This window comes from Jaculus jaculus, chromosome 11 (genome assembly GCF_020740685.1).
Source record: "Jaculus jaculus isolate mJacJac1 chromosome 11, mJacJac1.mat.Y.cur, whole genome shotgun sequence".
Taxonomy (NCBI): domain Eukaryota; kingdom Metazoa; phylum Chordata; class Mammalia; order Rodentia; family Dipodidae; genus Jaculus; species Jaculus jaculus.
Genome location: NC_059112.1, coordinates 56,650,096 through 56,674,524, shown reverse-complemented (window position 1 = coordinate 56,674,524; position 24,429 = coordinate 56,650,096). Strand labels below are relative to the sequence as shown.

General features: G+C 48.5%; 2 protein-coding genes across 9 annotated transcripts; one reads left to right on the top strand and one right to left on the bottom strand.

Moving 5' to 3' along the window:
• Positions 1 to 1,209: 1,209 nt before the first annotated feature.
• On the bottom strand, positions 1,210 to 18,387 carry Tacc3 (transforming acidic coiled-coil containing protein 3). Its single transcript, XM_045130471.1, has 16 exons — positions 17,738 to 18,387; positions 12,707 to 12,869; positions 12,449 to 12,591; positions 8,443 to 9,381; positions 7,270 to 7,351; positions 6,915 to 7,059; positions 6,079 to 6,131; positions 5,622 to 5,719; positions 4,898 to 4,985; positions 4,707 to 4,808; positions 4,115 to 4,191; positions 3,988 to 4,031; positions 3,164 to 3,324; positions 1,800 to 1,906; positions 1,574 to 1,694; positions 1,210 to 1,409 (listed from the first exon to the last, which is right to left on the bottom strand). Exons 2-16 carry the CDS (start codon positions 12,866 to 12,868, stop codon positions 1,344 to 1,346), a joined length of 2,388 nt encoding a protein of 795 aa, XP_044986406.1. The 5' UTR covers position 12,869; positions 17,738 to 18,387; the 3' UTR covers positions 1,210 to 1,343.
• Positions 18,071 to 24,123, top strand: Tmem129 (transmembrane protein 129, E3 ubiquitin ligase). 8 transcript variants are annotated; one of them, XM_045130472.1, is made up of 5 exons: positions 18,071 to 18,212; positions 18,644 to 18,987; positions 21,564 to 22,038; positions 22,502 to 22,661; positions 22,743 to 24,123. In XM_045130472.1, exons 2-5 carry the CDS (start codon positions 18,783 to 18,785, stop codon positions 22,989 to 22,991), a joined length of 1,089 nt encoding a protein of 362 aa, XP_044986407.1. In that variant the 5' UTR covers positions 18,071 to 18,212; positions 18,644 to 18,782; the 3' UTR covers positions 22,992 to 24,123. The 8 variants fall into 8 exon arrangements, with proteins under 8 accessions (XP_044986407.1, XP_004656094.1, XP_044986411.1 ...); XM_045130476.1 differs by lacking the exon at positions 18,071 to 18,212 and adding an exon at positions 19,149 to 19,244 and having other exon boundaries at positions 18,562 to 18,987; XM_045130474.1 differs by lacking the exon at positions 18,071 to 18,212 and adding an exon at positions 19,149 to 19,247 and having other exon boundaries at positions 18,563 to 18,987.
• Positions 24,124 to 24,429: the final 306 nt, after the last annotated feature.

Sequence of the window (24,429 nt, the reverse complement as noted above, 5' to 3'; positions counted from 1 at the left end):
TTGGGGAATTGAACTCAGACCATCAGGCCTGACAGATGGCAGATGGCTTAGCAGCTAAAGTACTTGCCAGCAAAGCCTAAGGACCCAGGTTTGATTCCCCCAGTACTCACATAAGCCAGATGCACAAGGTGGTGCATGCATCTGGAGTTCATTTGCAGTGGCTAGAGGCCCTGGTGCACCCATTCATTGTTTGCAAATAACTAATTAAAAAAAATGATTGGGTTAGAGGAACATGGTGGGGAGGCAGTTGAAAGCGAGCTCTGGGTTCCCAACCATGTAGCAGCTAGACGACTCCCTATCCCAGGCCCAGCCCGGGCGGTTGAGGCTGGGGTGGCGGAGGCAGCAGCAGCTTGCTTCCGGGCCATCCCGGAGAGGAGCTGGGGAGCCCGCTGCCCTCCGCGGCTGGCCTACAGGCCGCCAGGCCCTATGAGAGTGGCAGCCCGGGTGAGGCAGCTTTGGGGGTGGGGAGCTGGCTCAGGTCTCCGTCCCCCAGGGGCTAAGCAGGCTCCTATCCCAAGTTGCCAGTGGGGTTCCAGCAGCACCTTAGCTACTCCCTGGGACAGCAGCATTCCTAATCCCAGGATTCTCCAAGGACATCTACACCATTTGGATCAGGGTGTGGTAGAGAAAAAAAGGTGTTTAATAACTTGGAAAGTTATTTCAAACCTTCAATGCTTGAAGACCCTTGAGCTGGCCTAGAACCAGTATCTGTAGTGGATATAAGTCAGCAATACAGCAAAACGCAAACATTCACAGGCAAAAAAGGAAGAGACTTTTATTAATATTTCTGAAATTCAACTAGAAGCTTCATTTGTCAGGAACACCTTGGACAGAACTTGTGTAATTAAGTTGAACCCACAGATGATGACTTTGAATAACTATTAGTAGAGCCTTTTGGGGATTTCTTACCTTATATAGTGCAGATATATTAAAGAAGACAGTAGAATATTTACAGTGTTTAGCTCTTCTAAAAGTGCCTACCACACTTAGAAGATAAGTTCCATATTTAACATTCCTCATATAATGGACATTTGTCTTAATATTTTTCCAGTGTTAAAATAAAACATTTTGTCTTTCTAAAAAAAAAAAAAATGATTGGGGAGATGGCTTCATGGTTAAAGAAGCACGCTTGCAAAGCTGGCCAACCTAGGTTCGATTCTCTTACACACACACACACATTCACTACAAAAAAAAAAGCAGAGTGGTGACTAAAGCATTTGAAATTAAAGTTTATTCAGAAATGAAGTTAAAAGAACACAAAAGACATCAGACAGAGATTCACGACAGAGAAATGGACAAGACAGAGATGGCATGTGAGGGTTGTAGGTAGCCATGGGATCTGGTCAGATCTTCTCCATCTTGGAGATGAGGTCATCACAGATCCTAGTCAGCTCCTCATTTTCTTTAGTCTGAAATAAAAAATGAGATGCTAGTTTTCTGCAAGGTGCTCAAAGAAAGGCAATCAGCTAGGGAGCTCCCACCCACTTGGCCTAGGGAGACTATGAAACATGTGGCCAGACAGCCCCTGCCCCAAAGTCAGCTCAACAGCAGGCTTGGGGTTCCTGTGTCCCACCTTTTGCTCCACAGTCTTTTCCAGTGAGTGGATCTGCATCTGTGCTTTCCTCAGGCTTGCCTGGAAGGCCAAGGCCTCTGCTTGGGCTTTGCTGCGTACCTGAGTGATCTCTTCATTTGCCCTGGAGGGGCAGAAGCAGAAGCTGGGTCTGGCCAGTGACAAGCCCAACCTTCCTACCTCCCTCCTCCCTGCTTCTCACCCCCCAGAGTGTGTAGCTGGCACTTACAGCTTGAGTTTCTCTTCTGCATGGGCTTTCAGTGCCTGGTACCTCTGGCTCTCCTTTTCAATCCTCACTATGTACTCTTCAACACACTTCTTTAGCGAGTCTTCATTCTTGAAGAACAAGTAGATGGGAATGGGAACTGTTAATGGTATATTGTTCAATAAGTAATGTCCAGGCTTGATTATGTGGGGACCCCTAGGGTCAGGTGCAGGCTATGGATATCTTGAGGATGTGTATGACATAGCACTTCCCATTTTCCATTTAGTAAAACTGTTAGCCAGGTATGGTGGCATACACCTTTAATCTCAGCACTCTGGAGGTAGAGGTAGGGGGATTGCTGAGTTCCAGGTTAGCCTGGGCTACAGTGAGACCCTACCTCGGAGGGTAGTGGCGGGGAGAACCTCTTCAGATATATCTGCAGTCTATCCCCCTTCAAGGTGTAGGACAGAACAGCCTCTGACCCTTTATCTCTGGGACCTGAGCCTGATCCCCAAGATCTCATACTGCCAAGGCAATAGTTCCTACTGGAGAGTGTAAGTCATTCGTAGGACCACTGCACACTGCAGGCTGGTGGTGGCACAGCCCTGAGGACTACATGCAGCCTCACTTCTCACAGCATTCTTTGGGCATCTTATATTTATATCCATAGTGACAAGTGACTGCTAAAGATCATGTGATAGGTGGTGTTCAAGCCTAGTAGCCAACACTCTCATGCTGCTGCCCTTAAATTTTCTCCACCAAACAACATGGGAAAGGTCCAACTTGTATTTTTTTTTTAAATTTATTTATTTGAGAGTGACAGACAGAGAGAGAAAGAAACAGATAGCTACAGAGAGAATGGGCATGCCAGGGCCTTCAGCCACTGCAAACAAACTTCAGATGCATGTGCTACCTTGTGCATCTGGCCTTCATGGGTTCTGGGGAATCGAGCCTCAAACCGGGGTCCTAGGCTTCACAGGCAAGAGCTTAAACACCAAGCCATCTCTCCAGCTCCAGCTTGTACTTTCTTGTAGGATAGCTCAGGTTCACAGCTCAGTACCATCAGCTGTCTCTAAGTTCCATCTCCCAAGAACACCAGTTTTTGTCAAGTCCCTCCACTGCCCCATGCTGGGGATTGCAAGGCCTTCATGTGAGCCAAGTATAGCTACTCTTATCACTGAACACCCACCTCAGCCTCCTCTGTTGAAGTTCCTACCAACTCCTTGGGCCTCACAGTGGCTGTGTTCTTGTGTCCAGCAACTATGCTGCCTGTTCCTTTCATAAGATATGCTCTGATGACAGGGAAAGTATAGCCAAGGACCTAGTCACATGGCACAGCTCATGGCTAACTATGATCCATGAAATGAGGACCCAGGGTAGTGACACACCTTGCGGTAGCCTTCAATCACCTCCTTTTGCTTCTCGAATCGCTTAAAGAGGTCAGAGAAGGACTTCTCCATGGAGTTCAGGTCTGCAGTAAGTTGGTCTCTCTCTTTGAGAACCTTCTGGATTTTCGTTTGGGCAAGTTCCTTCTGTTTCTGCGCCTCCTCTTAAGAAAGGTAAGCACTTGGGATTAGGGGGCAGTCACTACATGGGGTGCCAGAAATAGCGTTGAAAACAAGGGATGGAGATGAGTAGCAGGAGATGGGTTAGCCAGGTTCAGGATACAGGGGTGCAGACCCTATCAAGTGTCCCACAGTATGACATGCCCCTCTTTCTATGTTCTCTGGGGTGGAATACAGGTCCACATAGCTGTTTCTGATATATCAGTTTCATAGGAGAGTTAGTCCAGGACCCACTAGTGAGGTATTTGGATATTTCCATAAGACCTGGAGGCAGGCACCAGTGTGGTGAGCTCAAGGCTTATATGATGGTATAGGTTATGTGGTCCTAAGGGTCTTAGACCAGGAAATCATCTTCCCCAGCCACTGCTGAGCTTGATAGGTCCTTCCAGAACCCTGAGGCTTTGTATTCCTATCCTGCCTGACATCTGCAGATAACTGGAGAGGGCAGGATAGGGCAGGGCATGGTAGGCAGCTGGACACTTGTGTACCACAGCTTTGGCTACCAAACTAGAACTTCATGAAACCTCACTCTCAGTGGCTCAGTAAGGGGCTTTTAGGAGGTGACAAGGACAGTGCATTCTTCAGAAAAAGATTCAGTGGGCAGGACTTCCCTGGCTACACAATGTCCACAGGCAGCTGACACTCACCCATTGACTGGTACACGATGACCTCAAACCCATCCACAATCTTCCTGTAGGAGGAGAGTATATGAGTGTCCATGGCTGTCCATGGGGGGAGAATTCCAGGTCAGAGTTGACACAGCTGCAGCCTTACCCCATCTCCAGGTACTTCATGTGTAGCTCCTCACACCTGCTTCTCAGCTCCAGGTTCTCCTGCTGTGTGACATTCACCTACAAAAGCCACAAATTTAGGTTGGACTGGTAGACCATGATTACATGTCTGTGAGGTATCCCCCCACTAAGGATCTGTTCCATATCTAAGGCTTCTGGAGCCATGTCAGAGAGTAACACAGGAATCCTAATCATGAGGCTAGGTGAGGCTATTAGTTGTGCTTATAAAGGTGACCTGCTGTGGTAGAATCCAGTAGGTACCCAGTGACTGTCCCCCAGTGTGTATACTTGTCAGCTACAGGGGGATTCCCCCAAATATATCTGAGTTGGCTGTGGGCAGGCAGGTTCCATAGGCCCAAGTTAAGTGTGAGGTCTCTAGATCTGCACTGGTGGTATTCATACAACCTGAGATAAGTTGGAGTGGGATGGGGTGGAGAGGGAACTGCCCATAGCTAGCTTGGGTCGATCTGGGCAGGGGCCATACGCTATGCTTACAGCCATCTGTGCCTAGCTGTCAGCTATTCTCCAGGACAGCCTGAGAGTGTTACAAAGGAGCCACAGGAATGTGTTCTTACCGCTGCATCTAGGTCCCTCTGGCTATATTGCAACACATCCACAATAGGCTCAGCAGGCAGTAGACTTCCAGGTTCAAGGACACATGGGGGTGGACCTGCTGCCTGTGGGGGTAAAATACAGGCCCTCAAGACAGTTTGTTGAGTCTCTTTATACCACAAAAAGATTACTCCAAACAGACTGTAGTACTTACAGGAACCTCCAGAGATCCCAAGAAATCCAATTCCACAAGCTTGGCTTCTGGTGGATTTCCTGAAGAAGGCTCATCTGCATTCTGCACACTGAGACCAAACAGGCAGTGAGTTACCTCATGCCCTGAGTATTGAATAAGGAATAAAGTGCAGATGTGTCCGGTCTTTATAAGCTGTTTGAGTTTATGACCAATAAAGGCTGGGAGTAGAGAATGTGGAACTAATCTGGCAACCAGGTACCTCCACTGGTCCAAGCCCCCCTCAACTCACTTGCCCATGGCCCCTTCCCTATGAGCTGTGCGTCATTCTCCCCAATATTATAAAGTCATGACCTTTTTCTTCTACGATGGTTACTCTGAACATTCCCACAAATGCCAAATAGTAAACTGAAAGCTCTACAGTCTCTCTCACAATAGTTTTGCCTTGCTAGCACAAGTCACAGCACATGATTTGTGAAGAAACAGGCATAACTGTGGAACTAGAATTCCATTAATAGTCTGAGCCAGCCCATGGTCAATTGGCTAACTGTCCCACATTTAGAGTTTTTGCCTACCTACGGTGGTTTGCATGAGGCTGGTTCTAGGCTTATTCGTCCTGTTTGTCCTTCATGTGACAATTTATAGTTCAGATTGGCCCTCATTTTTCTAGAAGTCTCTGATCAGTGCATGTAGGAACCGTCACCTGCATTCTTAGGTGCATGCTAACAGCTTCAGAAGGAAGATTTACCTGTTTGTCACCAGAGGCACAGGCCGCAGCGGACTGTCTTTCAGGAGAGGATCGAATTTCAAGTACAAGGACTGTTTCCTCAAGGCTGACTCCTTAAACTGGAAGTTGGGACAAGGCAAGTCAGCAGTGATTCACCACTTGCCCAACAAAAAGCAACTTTGGGACCAGGCTGATTTTGCTGGGCAGAGGGGCCCAGTGTAACACAACACCCCTGATGTGTCTGTCTAGGCTTATCTTGGGGATATGATACTTGGGCAGGACTGTGGTAGGACTATAGGACCGATGCCACTGAGACAAGCAGTTGTAGGAAAGTGCCCCTTTAGATACATGACCAGCCACAATGTAGGAGTTTCAGGGTGTTCCAAGTTGTTGAGTACCAGGGCCATGGGGAACAGTAGCCTGGACTATCTAGGATGCACTCTTTGGCTGAGGCTGCCATCAAGTGCCAAGTACCTACCGAGGAAGTTCCAAACTGCTCCAGATAATCCATCTCAGCACATGTACCTAGAACTGACAAAAATCATAGTAGCTGTCACCTCCCCCACTCCTTCACCCACACACATCAGATCCTGAGGATTGCATATTAGTGTTTCCCAAAGTTCTCAACTGGCAAGGCAGGGCAGGGATACCACTAATCCTTGAAATAAATGAAATGTTGCCAGCAGCTTCCCTACTGCTGTAGAGAATGTTCCAACTGAATGTCCAACTTCATACAGGGGAAGCATTCCTTCTTCCCCCTCATATTCAGTAGATTCTCTTGGAGAAAAACAAATAAAAAAATATTTCCTACCCAAGGCTGATTGAAACTAATGTGGAATCCATGGAGAGAAGTCCAACTCTAACTTAAAAAAAATTTTTTTTTAACCCAGGGTTTTATTTTTTTTGAGGTAGGGTCTCACTCTGGTCCAGGCTGACCTGGAATTCACTATGTAGTCTCAGGGTGGCCTTGAATTCATGGTGATACTCCTACCTCTGCCTCCCAAGTGCTGGGATTAATGGTGTGCACCACCATGCCTGGCTTGATTTTTTTTTTTTTTGAGGTAGGGTCTCACTCTAGCCCAGGCTGACCTGGAATTCATTATGGAGTCTCAGGGTGGCCTCAAACTCATGGCAATTCTCCTACCTCTGCCTCCCAAGTGCTGGGATTAAAGGCATGTGCCACCACGCCTGGCTTGATTTTTGTTTTTATTTATTTATTAGAGACAGAGAGGGAAAAAGAATGAGCAATGGAATACAACAAGCATCCGTAGAACTTTTCAGGCAATCCTAGAGTGACATCTTGGGACCACATACCCTCTTTTGGGTCTCGGAAGCTTTCCTCCTTCAGGTCCAAGGTAGGCTTTAGTTCCTGCTGAGCAGACTCAGGCACTGGATCAGTAGGTGGGGCTGTTTGTTCACTTACAGGAGCTGAGGTGCCTGAGGAATTCAAGGTTGCCTCCTAGAGGGAAAGGCAGCATCATCTTGTGCAGTAGAAGACTGTTGGGTGGGACTCTGATTCACTCAATATTAAACCCAGAGGGGGAAGTGGCTCAAGAGGAAGGGAAACAGCAGCAGTACATCCCACCTGGTCACTAGAAGATTGCAGTGGTTTTTTTATTCTTGACAATACACAACACTGATAATAGCATAGGGATGCACCCATACTCACCTGTAGCTTGTCCTCTGGTCTTGTAGTCTCAGCTGCCATCTGCACCACAGGTGTCTCATCCACTGTGGCTAAAGGATACTGCCTGTAAAGATAGTCTTATCAGAAGCCTGAATCCTAGTCATGTCCCCTACTCAGGCACTGAACTGCCACCTACTACTTTTTGTGCTGGTTCACTTAAGATGCTCATTGTAAAAGGTACATGAAAGCTGGGCATGGTGGTGCACGCCTTTAGTTCCAGCACTTGGGAGGAAGAGGTAGGAGGATCACCATGAGTTCAAGGCCACCCTGAGAATACAGAGTGAATACCAGGTCAGCCTAGATTATAATGAATCCCTACCTTGAAAAAAAAAAAAAAAAGTACATGAGGGCTGGAGAAATGGCTTAGAGGTTAAGGCACTTGCCTGCAAAGCCTAAGAACCCAGGTTTGATTCCCCAATACCCACATAAGTCAGATGTACCAAGTAGTCCATGTGTCTACAGTCCATCTGCAGTGGCTAGAGGCCCAGATATGCCCATTCTTGCTCTATATGCCTCTTTATCTCTCTCTCAAATAAATATTTTTTTTATTTATTTATTTTTTATTTTATTTATTTATTTATTTATTTATTTTTCAAATAAATATTTTTTTAAAGGCACATAAAAGTTGTGAAAAGTTACCTAGATGTAACAGGCTGCTGGAATGTCAGCAATTTCAGGTAACAGCTGTCTCATGGAGATGTGCCTGGAAAGGTAACTTTCTATGGTACCAACTATACTGTTTATATTTAAGTGGTTGCTTGCGCTTAAATTGTTTGTGGTTTAAGACAGAGAGGGAGAGAATGGGCATGCCAGGGCCACCAGCCACTGCAAACGAACTGCAGATGCATGCGCCCCCTTGTGCATCTGGCTTACGTGGGTCCTGGATAATCTAACTGGGATCCTTTGGCTTTGCAGGCAAATGCCTTAACTGCTAAGCCATCTCTCCAGCCCTGTTTGTATTTTTATTCTTTCTTTTATTTATTTAGAAGTAGGGTCTTGCTGGGTGTGGTGGCACACACCTTTAGTCCCAGCACTCAGGAAGCAGAGGTAGGATCACCATGAGTTTGAGGCCATCCTGAGAGTACATAGTGAATTCCAGGTCAGCCTGGACTAGAGTGAGACCCTGACATAGTCATGCTCCCATTACCAACTTACTGACTTTCAGGAGAATTCTCCGTATTTGCAGGCTCAGCACTCAGCTGCTCAGCAACAGGGAGGGCCAACATGTTCTTGGGGCTTTCTGGGGGCTGGGTCTCTTTGCCATCAGACCTGGTGCCACCTCCAAAAGGGTTGAAGTTTGGGTCCTCCAGCTTGTCCCAGTCAAGGTGGTAAGAGCCCCAGGAAGCAGGCTGGGAACACTCATTTCTCTCTGTGGTCCCATCTCTCTCTTTTGCCTCTTTGAAGGTTTGCTCCTGGTTGGCCTCTGATTTTTCCAGGTGAGGACTCCCTCCCAGTTTCCTTGGTATAGGCACTCTTTTGTTAGTGGTATCATCAGAGAAGTCAAACTTTGAATGGATGGCCATTTTGCCAGTGGCCTCTTCTTCCTGAGTACTTGGGTCTGTGGCCTCACTGTTCTGTACAGGGCCAATTGGAGCTAAATTTTCAGTTTGCAAATGGGGAGGGGGCTGGGTCCCTGTTGCTGGCACAAGAGTACCCACAAGCTCAGAGCAGGCTGGTGCCTCACCAGCCTGATCTGTGGAGGGCATTCCTGTTTGTGCATCAGGGCTTCGACCAGGTGAAACAACTAGTAAGGCAGCTAGGGGTGAGCTTTCTTCTGAGGCTCCAGGAGTCTCTGCTTTGTGTTGGGATACTGTCACAGGAGGATGTTCTAGGGTCACAGAACTGTTTTCCTTCAAGGCTTGACCAGGTCTGACAGACATTTGTCCTGGAGAGGCCACCTGATTTTCAAGATTTTCTGGGCACTGAGAAGAGCCTGAAAAACTGATGTCAGCTAGTGGGGTTGACTCATGCTTGCTGGAGCTGTTGTCTTCAAAGGCTGAGTTTGTGTTCCCTGGCAGAAGATCAATATTAGCCACTGTTTGTTGATGAATTCCATTGGTAATTCTGGTGTCTGCTTCCTTGGTGAACTGTTGGCTTTATAGAAACAGGTATAATTAATACTAAGGAACCCAAGAGTTTTTCAACTAGATTTCAGCCCAAGTGAAAACATTAGCCAAGACAAAACCAGTCAACTCTGTTCTAGTACATGGCTGCAGGTCAGTGCTGATGGAACCAGTAATCACACAGCTCTGACAGAGAACAGAGGCATGACAAGCCAGTTTGTCCAGCAAAGATTTCCTTTCACCTTTAAGTAGGACACCAAAAACTACTTGGCCAAGTAGAACACATATTGTCAGCCTCACTGAGAACAGACAAGCTAGGTTAAAAATGCTGCCTTCAGACACTGCCTGAACCATTTCAAGAGCAGCATGGTACAGAAGGCACATTCCTAGGAGGGCTTTGTCTCTGTTGTATCACACACCTAACATCCCAAGGTGGCAGGGAGCAGGGCCACAGACCTGACAGAGAGGAAATACAGGGATAGCTGAAGGGTAGCCATTTCAATGATTCAGATGAAGGGAATCCCATGCTCATAGGCCTGCTCTTGAAACTTCTCCTTCTAGTTTAAAAATGCTAAAATTGGGGCTGGAGAGATGGCTTAGCAGTTAAGGTGTTTGCCCACAAAGCCAAAGGATCCTGGTTTGACTCTCCAGGACCCACATGAGCCAGATGCACCAGGGGCACATGCATCTGGAGTTCATTTGCAGCGGCTGGAGGCCCTGGCATGCCCACTCTCTCTCTCTCTCTGCCTCTTTCTCTCAAACAATAAAATATATAAACAAAAAATTATAAAAATGTGAAAATTAAGAAGTCTGGGCTAAGGAACTTCTTGCCTAGTCCAGTTGTTCACAGCTGCTCTCCTTCCACCTAGTTGACACCTGGTGTCGTACCAATCTTCCAGGGAGTGACTCTGACCATACTAGAAGACAACTGTAGCATAGATAAGCACCCAGCCTGGTTTCTTCCCCACCAATCACAAGCTCCCTTACACATCACCTGAGCATCATACGGTCCCCAGAATGCAGGCTTAGTAGAGTGCCAGAAAGAGATGAATGGCAATATGTCAGGGACGCCTGAGCTTCCAAGTATAAGTTCACAAGTGATACTCATGGCTGCCTTTTAGCTCTTCTCTGCCTTCTGGTCAGCTGCTGGACCAGAGGTACAGGAAGAGACAAGAACCTGCTGGCTCAAAGGCCAGACTCATAGCAACTTCTGACTTTCTGAGGCTTTACAGACCAACAGTGGTTGACCTGCTCTAAACTCATTCAAAACATAGAAGATCCCTGAGCTAGAGTGAAACCCTACCTCGAAAACCCACAAAAACAAACATATAAGATGACTAGTGACCCATTTTGAAAATAAAGTATCTTAGCCGGGTGTGGTGGTGCATGCCTTTAATCCTGGCACTTGGGAGGCATGGGTAAAGAGGATCACCATGAGTTCGAGGCCATCTTGAGACTACATAGTGAATTCCAGGTCAGCCTGGGCTAGAGCGAGACTCTACCTCAAACTCCCCTACCACTCCCCCCTCCAAAAATAAAATATCTTAAAAATTAAAAAAAAATTACAAGAACCTGTAAAACAGCAAGGATACCTGGAAGGAGGAGCAGATCCAGGGATGCCTCCATGGAGCAGAGATAGAACATGGCCCAGAGAAATGTCAGCTGCATTTAGTAACATTTTATTGAATATAAGTAAAGGGCAAAAGGAGTGATGTTTTGATCCTAATGCTTTTCTTTTCACATCTGAAATAAAACTTTTCCTTTTTGTGGGGAGGGAGTGTGGGGGCTCTGGAGAGATGGCTCAGCAGTTAAAGGCACTTAAAACCTAATGACTTGGGTTTGATTCTCCAGTATTCATGTAAAGCCAGATGCAAAAATTGGTGCATGTATCTGGAGTTTTTTTGCAGCAAGTAGAAGTCCCTGGCACACCCATACTTACTCACTCTCTGTTGGTCTTTCTCAAATAAATTTAAAAAATATATTAAAAAACAAACAAACAAACAAACAAACAAACAGCTGGGAGTGGTGGCACATGCCTTTAATCCCAGTACTTGGGAGGTACAGGGACCACTGTAAGTTTGAGGCCAGCCTGAGACTACACAGTGAATTCCACATCAACCTGGACTAGAGTGAGACCCTACCTTGAAAGACCAAAATGAATAAATAAACAAATAATAATGTAATTTAACTGGGCATGGTGGTACACACCTTCAATCCTAGCACTTGGGAAGCAGAAATAAAGAAGTAGGAGGCCGAGACACCCTACCTCAAAAATAAAAAATTTTATTATTTTTTTGTTGTTGTTTTTAAAGCCTTGAAGTTAAATCAACAAAACCATGCTTGTGGAGTCCCTTCCAGCTCTGGATACAGATGTATCCCAGGTACCAGACTGATGAAGAGCCAACTCCAAGGCCTTCCTTTCCAAGCAAAGCCTCTATATCTATTGGTCATTCCTGCAGGATCCTTTCCTAGATGAACACCTAACATATCTACTACAATGGCACTTCTTCCCAACCTTCAGGCACAACTACTGACTAGTAATGCTATAAGTAATGTCTATGAGTTTCATCTGCTCTCTGAATGTTGACTAGGGGAAGGCAAGTGCTGACTTACAGCAGAAAGGAGAGATGATTAGAATGCAAGAGGAACCAGGGGTGGTGGTGCATGCCTTTAATCCCAGTACTTGGGAGACAGAGGTAGGAGGATCACTGTGAGTTTGAGGCCACCCTGAGACTACATAGTGAAATCCAGGTCAGCCTGGTCTAGAATGAGACCCTACCTCAGAAAAACAAAACAAAAACCACAAAACAGAATGCAAGAGGAAGGGAACTGTAGATGACCTTCCTTGGAGATGAGATCTGGTTATTTCATCAAGTTACAGAAACAATACTGAACTGGCAGAGGCACAGCAAAAGAGTGAAGTATGAAATGAAAACTTATTCCAAATATCTCATGATTAACTCTTCAATAACAAATAGGTACTGCAGGAATTGAGAACAGAGAGCAGGAGACAGCTAGCCTGGATGTGACAGAACTGAAAGTTTTTGTAGCACCCTTCAGACAGGGTAGAGTTGCATTAACACCCGATCAACACTTACTTCTCTTTCTGTAACCAGACATAATGATAGTTTTCTAATCCAACATTGTCATCCAGAGGAAAAGGAGCCTCAAGTTTGCTGGTCATACTAGGACTTAAGATCTTGTGTGTTTGTGGATCCCTCAGAGGCGTCTGAAAAGTCACCTATTAGAAAGAGAGGAGAAAGCACCTGGTCCACATGTCCTTACAAGCCACCCTGCATACAACTCAAGGACCTCCGAAAAGTAGGCTCCAGAGTACCTGCTAAGTTCACACTTACCTTTGCAGCTTTAGCCTGGTTCTTGGGTGGCACATTTTCTTTTTGTGACAGACGAAGGACAGAGGATCTCCCAGTAACTTCTGGTTGTGAAAACAGGAAGTCACAGTTGTCTATACTTTTTTCACTGGTGATATTTTCGTCATTTAAGATATGCAGACTCATTCTGGAAAAGCAGAATATGTTTGTGTCAGTGACAGGGCTATGATACTGCACTGTCTGGACATGCACAGCCCAGGAACAGAAATGTTTCATAGTGCCATCAAGAGATACCCTCTTTTTGTACAGGTGTGGTTAGCACTCTGGAGTTTGTTTCATATCTCAAGAAGGTATTGTCTTCCAGAGAAAGTATTTTATTTTAATTTTTTGGTTTTTTGAGGTAGGGTCTTACTTGCCCAGGCTGACCTAGAATTCACTGTGTAGTCTCTCAGGGTGCCCTCGAACTCATGGCGATCCTCCTACTTCTGTCTCCTGAGTGCTGGGATTAGAGGCATGTGCCACCACGCCCAGCTTAATTTTTTTTTAATTGACAGCTTCCATAATTGTGAACAAGATCCTATGGTAATTCCCATCCTCCCCCGACTTTTCCCTTTGAAACTCCACTCTCCATCATATCCCTCTTCCTCTTAGTCTCTCTCTTTTATTTTGATGTCATGATCTTTTCTTCCTTATTATGATGGTCTTGTGTAGGTAGTGTCAGGCACTGGGAGGTCATGGATATCTGGTCCATTTTGTGTCTGGATGAGCACGTTGTAAGGACTCTACCCTTCTTTTGGCTCTTATACTCTTTCCACCACCTATTCTGCATTGCACTCTGAGCCTTGGAAGGTGTGATAAGAGATATTTCAGTGCTAGGCACATCTCTGTCACTTCTCAGCACCATGGTGCCTTATGAGTCATCCCAAGGTCACTGCCATTTGAAAACAGAAACTTCTCTAACCAAAAGTGAAAGTAGCATTAATATATGGGTATGGCTGGGTGTGGTGATGCACGCCTTTAATCTCAGCACTCAGGAAGCAGAGATAGGAGGATCAGCATAAATTCTAGGCCAGCCTGAGATTACACAGTGAATTCCAGGTTAGCCTGGGCTAGATGAAACCCTACCTCCAAAACCCAAAGGGAAAAAAAATTATTTAGCCTGGCGTGGTGGTGCATACCTTTAATCCCAGCATTGGAGAGCCAGAGGTAGGAGGATCTCTGTGAGTTTGAGGCCACTGTGAGTATACAGTGAATCCCAGTCAGCCTGGGCTAGAGTGAGACCCTACCTCAAAAAAGCCAACCCCCACCCCCCAAAAAAGAAAAAAACCAGCATTTACAATAACTAACACGGCCACATTACACTGTAGAGCAAGAGCTGGGATAGTTATGGCTGTCTGCTCTATAGCTCACAAACTCATCAGTATCCTATTACTTCAGTTGCCTAGGCTTCTGCTGGAGAACTATTTGCAGTTGGATCATTTCATACTTTATGCTTGTGTGATAAAGCTAAGAGAAGCTTCTCTTTTCAGATGGCGTTGACCACTGGTATGATTCAAAAGGCAACATAGTGCTGAGAAGTGACTGAGGAGTGTCCACCACTGAAATATCTCTATCATACCCACCAAGGCTCAGGATCCATTGTGGAAGAGGTGGCAGAAAGAATGTAAGAACCAAAGAAAGGCTATGACTCCTTACATTGTAACTGTCCAGAAAGAAACTGGTCTTGAAATCCACCACCTCACAGTGCCTAGCACTACCTTCACAAGACCCTAATAATAGGGGGAAAAGACGATAACATCAAAATAAAAGAGAGGCCAATGGAGAGAGGGAGGGGATACAATGGAGAGTGGAGTTGTGGAAGGAAAAGTGGGAGGGAGAGATTTATTATGGTTTATTGTCTGTAAGCATAGAAGTTATCAGTAAAAAATTTTACATTAAAAGAAATTACATATAAACAGATGTGCATTTTGGCTTGAAAAAGTCTGGTCCCGTACTTAGGGTAAGCCTTGACCTAAAACAATGGGGGAAAAACATCCTAGCACCTTTCTCATGGCTTTTTTAAAATAAGTAATAAAAATATATTTAATCAAAATACAAAAATATTTTTATTTACTTATTAGAGACAGAGAGAGGGTATGAGTGAGAATGGGTGTACCAGGGCCTCTTGCTGCTGCAAATGAGCTCCAGATGCATGTGCCACTTTGTGCATCTGGGTTTACATGGGTACTGGGGAACTGAACCCAGGCCAGTAGCAGGCTTGGCAAATCAATACCTTTACCTGCTGAGCCATTTCCCTAGTGTTGCATTGCTTTTGTATGATATTGGTACCTAAAAATCTAAGACTATGTCTAGAAACACATAATTTCAGTTTGACAGATGCTGCTTTCTGTGTATACATACTAAAATCATGCATATACTCCTGTCATGCACACATGGCTAATCTGGGAACAACACATGACCTGCAGTATGCCATCTTCCTGATCCTTGTCCACTGGGGAGGAATGCTGTTCCTTTTTTTAGGGTTTTGTGTACATTTTCTTCTGCTCATAAACACCTTGTAAACCAAACTCCAGCACATCTGAATGAGCTGTTGCTAGAAATAACAGTCAAGTAATAAAATTAAATATTTTTTTTAAAGAATTTTATTTATTTTAGAGTGACAGAGAGAAAAAGAGGCAGATAGAAAGAGAATGGGCACGCCAGGGCTTCCAGCCACTGCAAACGAACTCCAGATGTGTGTGCCCCCTTGTGCATCTGGCTAACATGGGTCCTGGGGAATCGAGCCTCGAACCGGGTCCTTAGGCTTCACAGGCAAGTGCTTAACTGCTAAGCCATCTCTCCAGCCCAAAATTAAATCTTTTAATTAAAAAAAAAAAGTAAGGAGCCAGAGGAAGCCCCAAGTTTTACATGGGTTTCTCCCTGTGGTATAAAGCCCAAGAGGCAGTTGAGACCAAATCCACAGAAAGGAGGATGACAACCCTGGTCTGCATCCCTCCTATGGAGCTGGAGAGTGAGGATGGAGAAGGCTGTTTTCAGAGCTGAAACTCGGAGAAGTTACAGTACGAAGGGCATGGGCAGTTCCCCATTTATTCAGCAGGTGTTAAGCAGCGGGGCCTCCAAGCAGGCCCTGAAGGTTGTGTATGGCTTCATTCCTTCTTCCTAGGTCCTTTTGCTGGCCACTGACAGTATATAGAGTTTATCAACCTGTCCACTTACAACTTTATCAATCTAGGTGTTATCAGAGAACAAAGCATTGACTTGCCCAAAGGGGCAAAATAGGTACTTGGCAGTAAGACCCTGGGAGCTCAAGTTGAAGAGCAAAGAGAGGTATAGGGAGAAAGATCACCATGGGGACTATGACAAACCGGTAGGGAAAGAGAAGAGGGGAAGGGACAAAAGGAGAGGCTGGACTCAGTTTGGCCAGCAGGCTACACAGGAAGAACACAGAAGTCAAGAGCAATGTTTAGGATTTTGGCTTGAGAAACTGGTTATGGATAGGTGGGGAAAGAGAGCACTGGATAGCTGTGGGACACACAAGCATAGGTCTCAGGGTTATGTGAGGCTCAGCTTGGCCTTTCCTTTTTCTTTTTAAAAATATTTTATTTATTTTGGGCTGGAGAGATGACTTAATGGTTAAGGTGCTTGCCTGTGACGACCCAGTTTCAATTCTCCAGGTCCCATGAAGCCAGATGCACATGGTGTCACGTGCATCTGGACTTCATTTGCAGTGACTAGAGGCATGCCCATTCATTCTCTCTCTCTCTCTCACACACACACTCTCACTCTCTCTGTAATAAATAAATAAAATAAAAATAAACCAGAAAAAAATTTATTAGAGAGAAAGAGGTAGGTATAGAGAAAATGAGAATGGGTGCACCTGGGCCTCTATCCACTACAAATGAACTCCAAATGCATGAGCCACCTTGTGCATCTGGGGTAATGGGGAATTGAACTTGGGTCCTTAGATTTCACAGGCAAGCACCTCATCCACTGAGCCATCTCTCCAGCCACAGCCTAACCTTTTCAAGTGTAGCTTTTATTGAGGATGGGAGGGCTAATGGAAGGAGTTCCTGTGAATAAATTTTTACAAGGCAGACTAGAGTAGAGTGGGGGAAGAAGCACATGCAAGGAAGCCTGTGATGTTGATGCTGCACCTGCCCTGGAGAGAATAAGTGCAAGGTGCCTGAGGGAGGTGGTACAGCTGGAGTTGGTGATAGTCTCCCAGGTGATATGCGTGGAAGAATAAGGCTGACCTCTGGATGAGGACAAAACAGCTACTATTAGTATGGAACAGGAGGAGCAGAGATGGGCTGGGGATTAGAGAGCCTGCCTAACACCTCCTACCTGAGAGGGGCAGTTAGTTGGCAGGTGTTTAAGATCAAGAGCTTAAGACTGGAATGTGTATTTATGAATCAAAGCCTGTAGAATATATTTTAGAGGTCACCTTGGTGGTTAGGGTGGAGGAAAGAATCATGGCCTGGGCCTTGAAGAAGCCTGACAGGCTCATCCATAGTCTGGAAGCGGGGGAAGTGTCTCCAAGACAAGCCATTCATTTCAAGATTGGGGGCCAGGCTGGACAGAAAGCGATTAAGGTTACACAGAGCTCGAAAGCAACAAAATATCCCTGGGATGGTGAGCAGCAATAGCGACGGAGGGCAGACGGTACAGTTTTGCAAAAACAGTGCTGGAGAGAATTGGTACAAAGGATGCCCTAGTTCAGACACGCCTCCACCCGACACATTCGCAACGGAAAGGGCCCGAGGTGGAGGAAAACACCAACATGCACACGTGGCCACCACGAAGGAAGTCAGCTGGGACCAAAGAATAAAACTGGCGGGCCGCGCGCGCACAACTCAACGCAGCCCGCCAGCGCCCGTTCTCCGTCACGGTGTCAGGCTAGCTGATGGCGGGTCAGCCCAGAAGGCCTCGGCACGAGGGGGGCGCCCCCCCTCCCCACCCCCTAGCGTCTGAAGAGAAGCGGCTGGTCCATCCAGTTGGAATCCAGGTCCGCCTCGCGGCAGTCTGCCTCTCCCCGCCCAGGAGGCCGAGGTTTACCTGCCCGCTGCTGCTGAGCGCTGAGCCCGCGCCGCCGCCCACCACGACAGAGAAGCGCCGCGTCTGCTCCGCGTCAGACAGCAGCGTCGGAGAAACAGGTCAAGACGAACCCCGCCGCAGCAGCTCTATCAGTCCGCGATAGCGGTCCGCAGCTCCCCGCCCGCACATTCAAATATCGACGGTTAGCGACGCACAGCCAATCAGCGCGTGGCAAGGTGGAGGGTACCGCCCTGGCATCGGCGACCAATGAGAGGCCGCGTCGATACTGCCCTTTACCCGCAGGAAGTTCCTCTTCCGGGAGCCGAGGGCATCCTAAGAATTGTTGGGTGTGAGGGAAACGGGCTTCCGCGTGGGCAGGGCGGCTAGTGGGTGGTCAGTCGTCGGGGCCCACAGTCACTCTGGAAATGCCAGGCTGTGCTGCGGACGAGTTTAGAGGAGGACAGTTTGCCTGAGTCTGACTTTCCTCAGCTGTCCAGTAAGATTACATGTCCTCATGGCTGTTGGGGAGGAGCCGCATCCTCTCGGTGGCCGTCAGGACGACTCAGCTTCTGGCTAAGCACTGGGCCCCAGAAGCCCTCTCAGAGTGCCCCGCGGGCGGCCTGACAGAGGAGACTCCGTATCCGAGTGTCCCGCGGGCGGTCTTGACAGTGACTCCGTCTCCCAGGGCGCTCTGGGGGCGGCCTAACCGGGGACTCCATCTCCCAGAGTGCCTCGCGGCGGTCTTGACTGTGGACTCCATCTTCCACAGTGCCCCACGGGCGATCATGACAGTGGACTGGGCGTTCCGGGGGCGGTCTGACCCGGGACTTCATCTCCCAGAGTGCCCTGCGGGCGGGCGGACTGGTGGGAAACTCCGTATCTAAAAGTACTCGGCAAGCCGCCTCACTTGGGGACTTCATCTCCCAGGGTGCTATGCGGACAACCTGACAGAGGACTCTGTTTCCCAGAGCGCCCCGCGGGAGGCTTGGCAGTGACCGCCACAACTCACCCACTGCCTAGGACTGGACACTCCCTACCTCTTTCCTGCGCGGTGTGCAGCGGCGCGATGGACAGCCCCGAGGTGACCTTCACGCTAGCCTACCTGGTTTTCGCTGTGTGCTTCGTGTTCACGCCCAACGAATTCCATTCGGCCGGGCTCACTGTACAGAATCTGTTGTCGGGCTGGCTGGGCAGCGAAGACGCCGCCTTCGTGTCCTACCACCTGCGTCGCACGGCCGCCACGCTGCTGTGCCATTCGCTGCTGCCACTGGGTGAGCCTCTTGCGCGCGCGGTCGTGGTTGGCACAGGGCTGGGTGCGTGGGGGCTTCCCGCCGGGATCAGGGTACGAAGCCGTTGGGTGTAGGTGGCACAGGTGGCCGGACCCCCGATCGAGCGCCCACCCCTGCAACCCAAGCTGTCGCTGAACACTCAGGGGCGTCTGTGCTCTCCTGGATCTGAGGCGCCCACCCCTGCTCTGACCTGCGCGTGAGACTCAGCCGGACCCGGGATCCAGTATTGGACCATCACCGTGGTTGGGGCGCAGGAATCCTTCAACGTGTTCGCCATGTTGTGGTGCTGGGCGGGGGGAGGGGGCGGGGGGACGCTGCTAAAAAGGGCTTCTGTTGAATGATAACAACAGGAAGGGTCGGAGGGCTCCCTTGGGCAGATGGGTGCTGGGACAGCAGGCAGAGCCAAAGACGTCCAAGATGGGGGCACCCTGATGCTGAGGTTTTTTCCACCAGGCTAGGTTTCAGGGCAGGAGGATGGATTGGGGAGTATCTCTGGATGTAGCAGTGGCTGGAGTCAGGTAACCAGGCGGGAGACTTCTGAAGGATACAGGGCAGAGAGAGGGGGAGGGAGGTGGGGAGGTCTGAGAGATCAGATGGCTGGCAGCCTGCCATGCCACATCTGCAGCTGTGGGCAGAGGAAGGGTTAAGTGTGGGGATGCAGCAGCCTGGGCACCAGAGAGCTGGAGGCAGGTATTGGATGGAGGTGCATGGGCCTGTTTTGAGGCTAAGGTGGGTTGACAAAGCCCACTGGAGAGCTGGAGATGGGGCTGCCATGGCCAGTTGGTTGTTTAGCCTAAAGACCCAGTGTCTTGTGAGACACATGAAGAAAGTGGGGCTCTGAAAGTGGACTTGTTTCCCAGGGTGGCCTGACAGGGTCTCCTGTGTGAGGCTAGGTTCCCTGACCAGGATGCTCTCCCAAGGCCCAAGGAGTAGGTTTCCAGAGCCCCTCTAACTGAACTCATTCCATGGGCACTCCCATGACACCAACAGGAAACTCATAAACTCAGGGAGCACAAGTCACTCACAGAGACCACACCAAAAAAAACCCCAAACAAACAAAAAAACAGTGGAGTTAACTTTTTGTGTATGTGTGTGTGTTTGTTTTAGGAGGTAGAGTCTCCATCTAATCCAGGCCCATCTAGGTGGAATTCACTTTATAGTCTCAGGGTGGTTTGCACTCACCATCCTACTACCTCGGCCTCCCAAGTGCTGGGATTAAAGGAGTGTGCCACCACACCTGGTCTTAAATATTTTTATTATTTGCAAAGAGAGAATGAATGAGTGTGCCAAGGCCTCAAGCTGCTGCAAACAAACTCTAGATTCATGTGCTACTTTGTGCATCTGGCTTTACATGGCTACTGGGGGAGATCGAACCCAAATCATTGGGCTTTGCAGGCAAGCACCTTAAGCGCTGAGCCATCTCTCCAGCCCCTTGTTTATCTTTTGAGAAGCTTCCAAGTTTTATAGACATACTAGTTGTTACATAACAAGTTATCTTAATATGTGGTGGTTTGGTATAAAACAAACATTTCTTGTTGGTTTTCACAAATTGGAGCCTACCCATATAGTCTCTCACCATCTGTTTTATAAGCCATTTTGATGTTCAAATTGTTCCCAGTCTGGCTAGTAGGGCCCCAGAGCTGACTTCCATGTCTTGGGTCACAGTTCAGCATTGTTTACCTTCCTGTACATAGTGTCCTAGCTCTGGGATGGGCTACATAGAATCCGCTTCCTCAGAAGGGGCAGATTGAGAGCCCAAGATCTGGCCTTGGGAGCTGTCCCTAGTAGGTCAAAGGTCAGTTCTATGCAAGGTCATTGTGTTTCCTTTTGCTTTTCTAAAACTTTGGTTCTTTCTTTCTCCTTTGGTTTTTTGGGGTAGGGTGCAACTATAGCCCAGGCTGACCTCAAACTCACAGCAGTCCTCCTACCTCGGCCTCTCAAGTGCTGGGATTAAAGGTGTGTACCAACACACCTGGCTCTTTTTTTTTTTTTTTCCATTTCTTTGTTTCTTTGTTTCTCTCTCTCTCTCTCTCTCTCGCTCTCGCTCTCTTTCTTTCTCTTTTTTGTTTTTTGAGGTAGGGTCTCACTCTAGCTCAAGCTGACCTGGAATTCACTATGTAGTCTCAAGGTGGCCTCGAACTCACAGCCATCCTACTACCTCTGCTTCCTGAATGCTGGGATTAAAGGCGTGCACCACCATGCCCAGCTATTCTTTCATTTTCTTAAACTTTGTGTTTCCAGTACTCAGGTGCTATTTGTATAAAGTGATGGAAGTAAATTGAAAATATTTCCCTCTAGTGTGTGGCACCATTGTGACTAAGGGTTAAGGCAACCCTGCTGTTGAGGTGCAGGGTAAGGACCACCTGTCCTGAGAGCTGACCAGGCCCCAGGTGACCAGGGTAGAGGGCCAGTGTGCCAAGGCCAAGACTGGTAACAAGAAAGGAAGAGGCTTATTTTTCCCAGCACAGGGATAACATTGTGGTTTTCAGTTGGAGCACCACAGAGGAAGATGGCACCAGGAAGCCCAGACTTCTCCTGAGATGCCTTCTCCTCTGCAGGGTACTACATGGGCATGTGCTTTGCAGCCTCAGAAAAGCAGCTCTACTCCCCCAGTCAGGCTCCGGAGGCCTGGCAGTTCTTCCTTCTCTTGGCTGTGATGCTCCCCTCTATCTCCTGTACCCTGATTTACTACTGGTCCTGGGACCGGTGGGCTCGACACCCACTAGCCCAAACCCTGGCCCTCTACGCCCTTCCACAGTCGGGCTGGCAGGCGGTTGCTTCTTCCATCAACACAGAGTTCCGACGGATTGACAAATTTGCTACTGGGGCATCTGGTGCTCGTGTAATTGTGACAGACACATGGGTACTGAAGGTGACCACATACCGTGTGCATGTGGCCCAGCAGCAAGCTGTGCACCTGACTGTGACAGAGTCTCGGCAGCATGAGCTTTCGCCAGACTCAAATCTACCTGTGCAGCTCCTTACCATCCGTGTAGCAAGCATCAATCCTGCCGCACAGTCCTTTGACATCCGGTAAGTGTGGTGCCTTATAACTTGCCAAGAGGCACCCAGGCTCTGACCTTTACACATCTCTGAGGGTGTACTGGGGTTGGGGGTGGACTGAGGCACTCCTGGGGCCTGTGTGATGATAGCAGTCAACTGACCCTGACCTCTCTAGTGTTGCCCTCCTTTTTGGCCTCTGGTGTTCTCAGCTTTCCCCTTGCTGCTCCTTTTCTGTCAGTGAGCCACCTCCACTGTTTCTTGGGTTGGCTCAGGACTGGGGTTGAGTAGCACTTCAGCTTTTCCCCTCCTCTCCTTTGGGGGTGGGTGACCACTGGATCTGTGGGCTCTAGCTTCAGGGCCATCTTTACTAGCTGCTGCTCTGGAGAATTCCTTGAGGTGGCTTGTTTTCCCTGGTCTGCCTCTGGCCTGGGTGGCTTCAGATTGTGGACTCAGGATAAGAGTGATCCAACCCAGCAGGCCCCACCTCCTACAGGCTGAACTCAACAGAATACGGTGAGCTGTGTGAGAAGCTTCAAGCCCCTATCCGCAGTGCAGCCAATGTGGTCATCCGCCAGAGCCTAGGTGACCTGTTCCTGGAGACATTTGCCTCCCTGGTGGAGGTCAATCCAGCCTATTCGGTGCCCAGCAGCCAGGTGGGGGCTGGCCCAAGTGGAGGGGTGGATGGGGGACCATCTTGCTTGGCTTCTGCAACCCATTCTCTACCACCTCTGCAGGAGCTTGAGGCCTGTATAGGCTGCATGCAGACGCGGGCTAGTGTGAAGCTGGTGAAGACCTGCCAGGAACCAGCTGTGGGCGAGTGCCAGCAGTGCTACTGCCGACCCATGTGGTGCCTCACTTGCATGGGCAAGTGGTTTGCCAGCCGCCAGGACCCCCAGCGTCCGGACACTTGGCTGGCTAGCCGTGTGCCCTGCCCCACCTGCCGTGCACGCTTCTGCATCCTGGACGTATGTACTGTGCGTTGATCAAGACAGCAGTTCTGTGCCTCCACCAGCCACTCACTCATGGGAGCCTCAGCAAAGGGCCCTAGTCAAAGCACACACCTGCAGCCATTTTGGTTTAACTTTAAAAGAAATTCACATGGAAATGTATCCCTGGAGCCTTTAGCACCTCTTTTTGCTTACCTTTTTCCAGATGGGGCCTGGTACTCCACACAGAGCTCTAGGACCCTGAGACTGTGGGTTCTGGCCTAACAGTCTTCACCTGGTCACTTTGCCTTAACCTTACTATGGAGCTCATCCATCCCTCAGTTATAAGCCAGGCCTATATCTTGTCCCAGGTCCATCCAGGAACTGCTTACTGGCCCTGTGGTACTGAGAACACCCCCCACCACCACCACAACACATCTATGGAGTTCTGTTTGGAGGACCCCAGAGCAACAGTGTTGAGGGTGACTACAAGTGTCACTCTAGCAAAATTTTTACCTAGTTTTCTGGTGGCCTCTGGTGTTCTCAGCTTTTTTCTCAGCTTTTTCAGCCAGCCATGGGACAGTTCTTGGGTGGGGCAGCAAGAGCAGCAACCTAGAGTTAGGCCAGGATGCCCCCATTAACTTATGGGAGCTGCCCATGGCCTAGGGGCCCTAGTATCTTCTGCTCCAACAGTACAGGGAAAGTCAAGACCCCAGACTCTTGGCCCCAGGGAGGTGTTTGGGTGAGCTGAGGATCAGAGCCACAGCACTATCCAAAAAGAAAGCCCACCAGAGATTCAACACAGGGTCAGCCACTACTACTGTGGGCTGCCTGGATCAGGATACCCCGGTGGCTGTGAATGGCATACTACCCAATTGTCCAGCGTGCAGGTGGGAAGCCGGGAGAGGCTGTCTTTCACCACCCAGCTTTGACTAAGGCATAATGCGGAAGCTCCTACAGCTTGTTGGTTAAAGCAGGGATGACAGACCCAGCCATCACCTTTGTCAAGGCTGTACCTCACCCCAGGTCCTGCCAGCTGCTGAAGGGTGGCCAGAAGTCAGCAGTTTCAAGCCTGCCTAGGAAAGACTAGGTGGTTTTGGGTTATTTTTACAAAGGAAAGCTAATTTTGTAAAATCAAACGTAGCTAAATGAATACAATATTTAATAAAGTTTTAGTTTCTAAGTTCCATATGTTATTTTGCTTTGCTTGATAGCAGAACCAAACTTTTCTAACACTTGTTTGGTTAGGAGCGGGTGCTAGTGCGTTGTTCAGAGGGACGTGCACCCTGCTGGTGGTCCACACAGGCACCTACAGGGGTCCCTCTGCGCCAAGGGGCTGGAAGAGGTCGGCCCACTCGAGTCTGGAGACTTGCTTCTGGAGGGCCCTCAACCTCGTCCCTGCGGCGCTTCAGGCTTCCGGAGCGCAGGTCCTGCTCCTAAGGCAGACTGACTTGCCACAGCGGCAGTCGCCGATGCCACCTGAGGCTAGACTAGG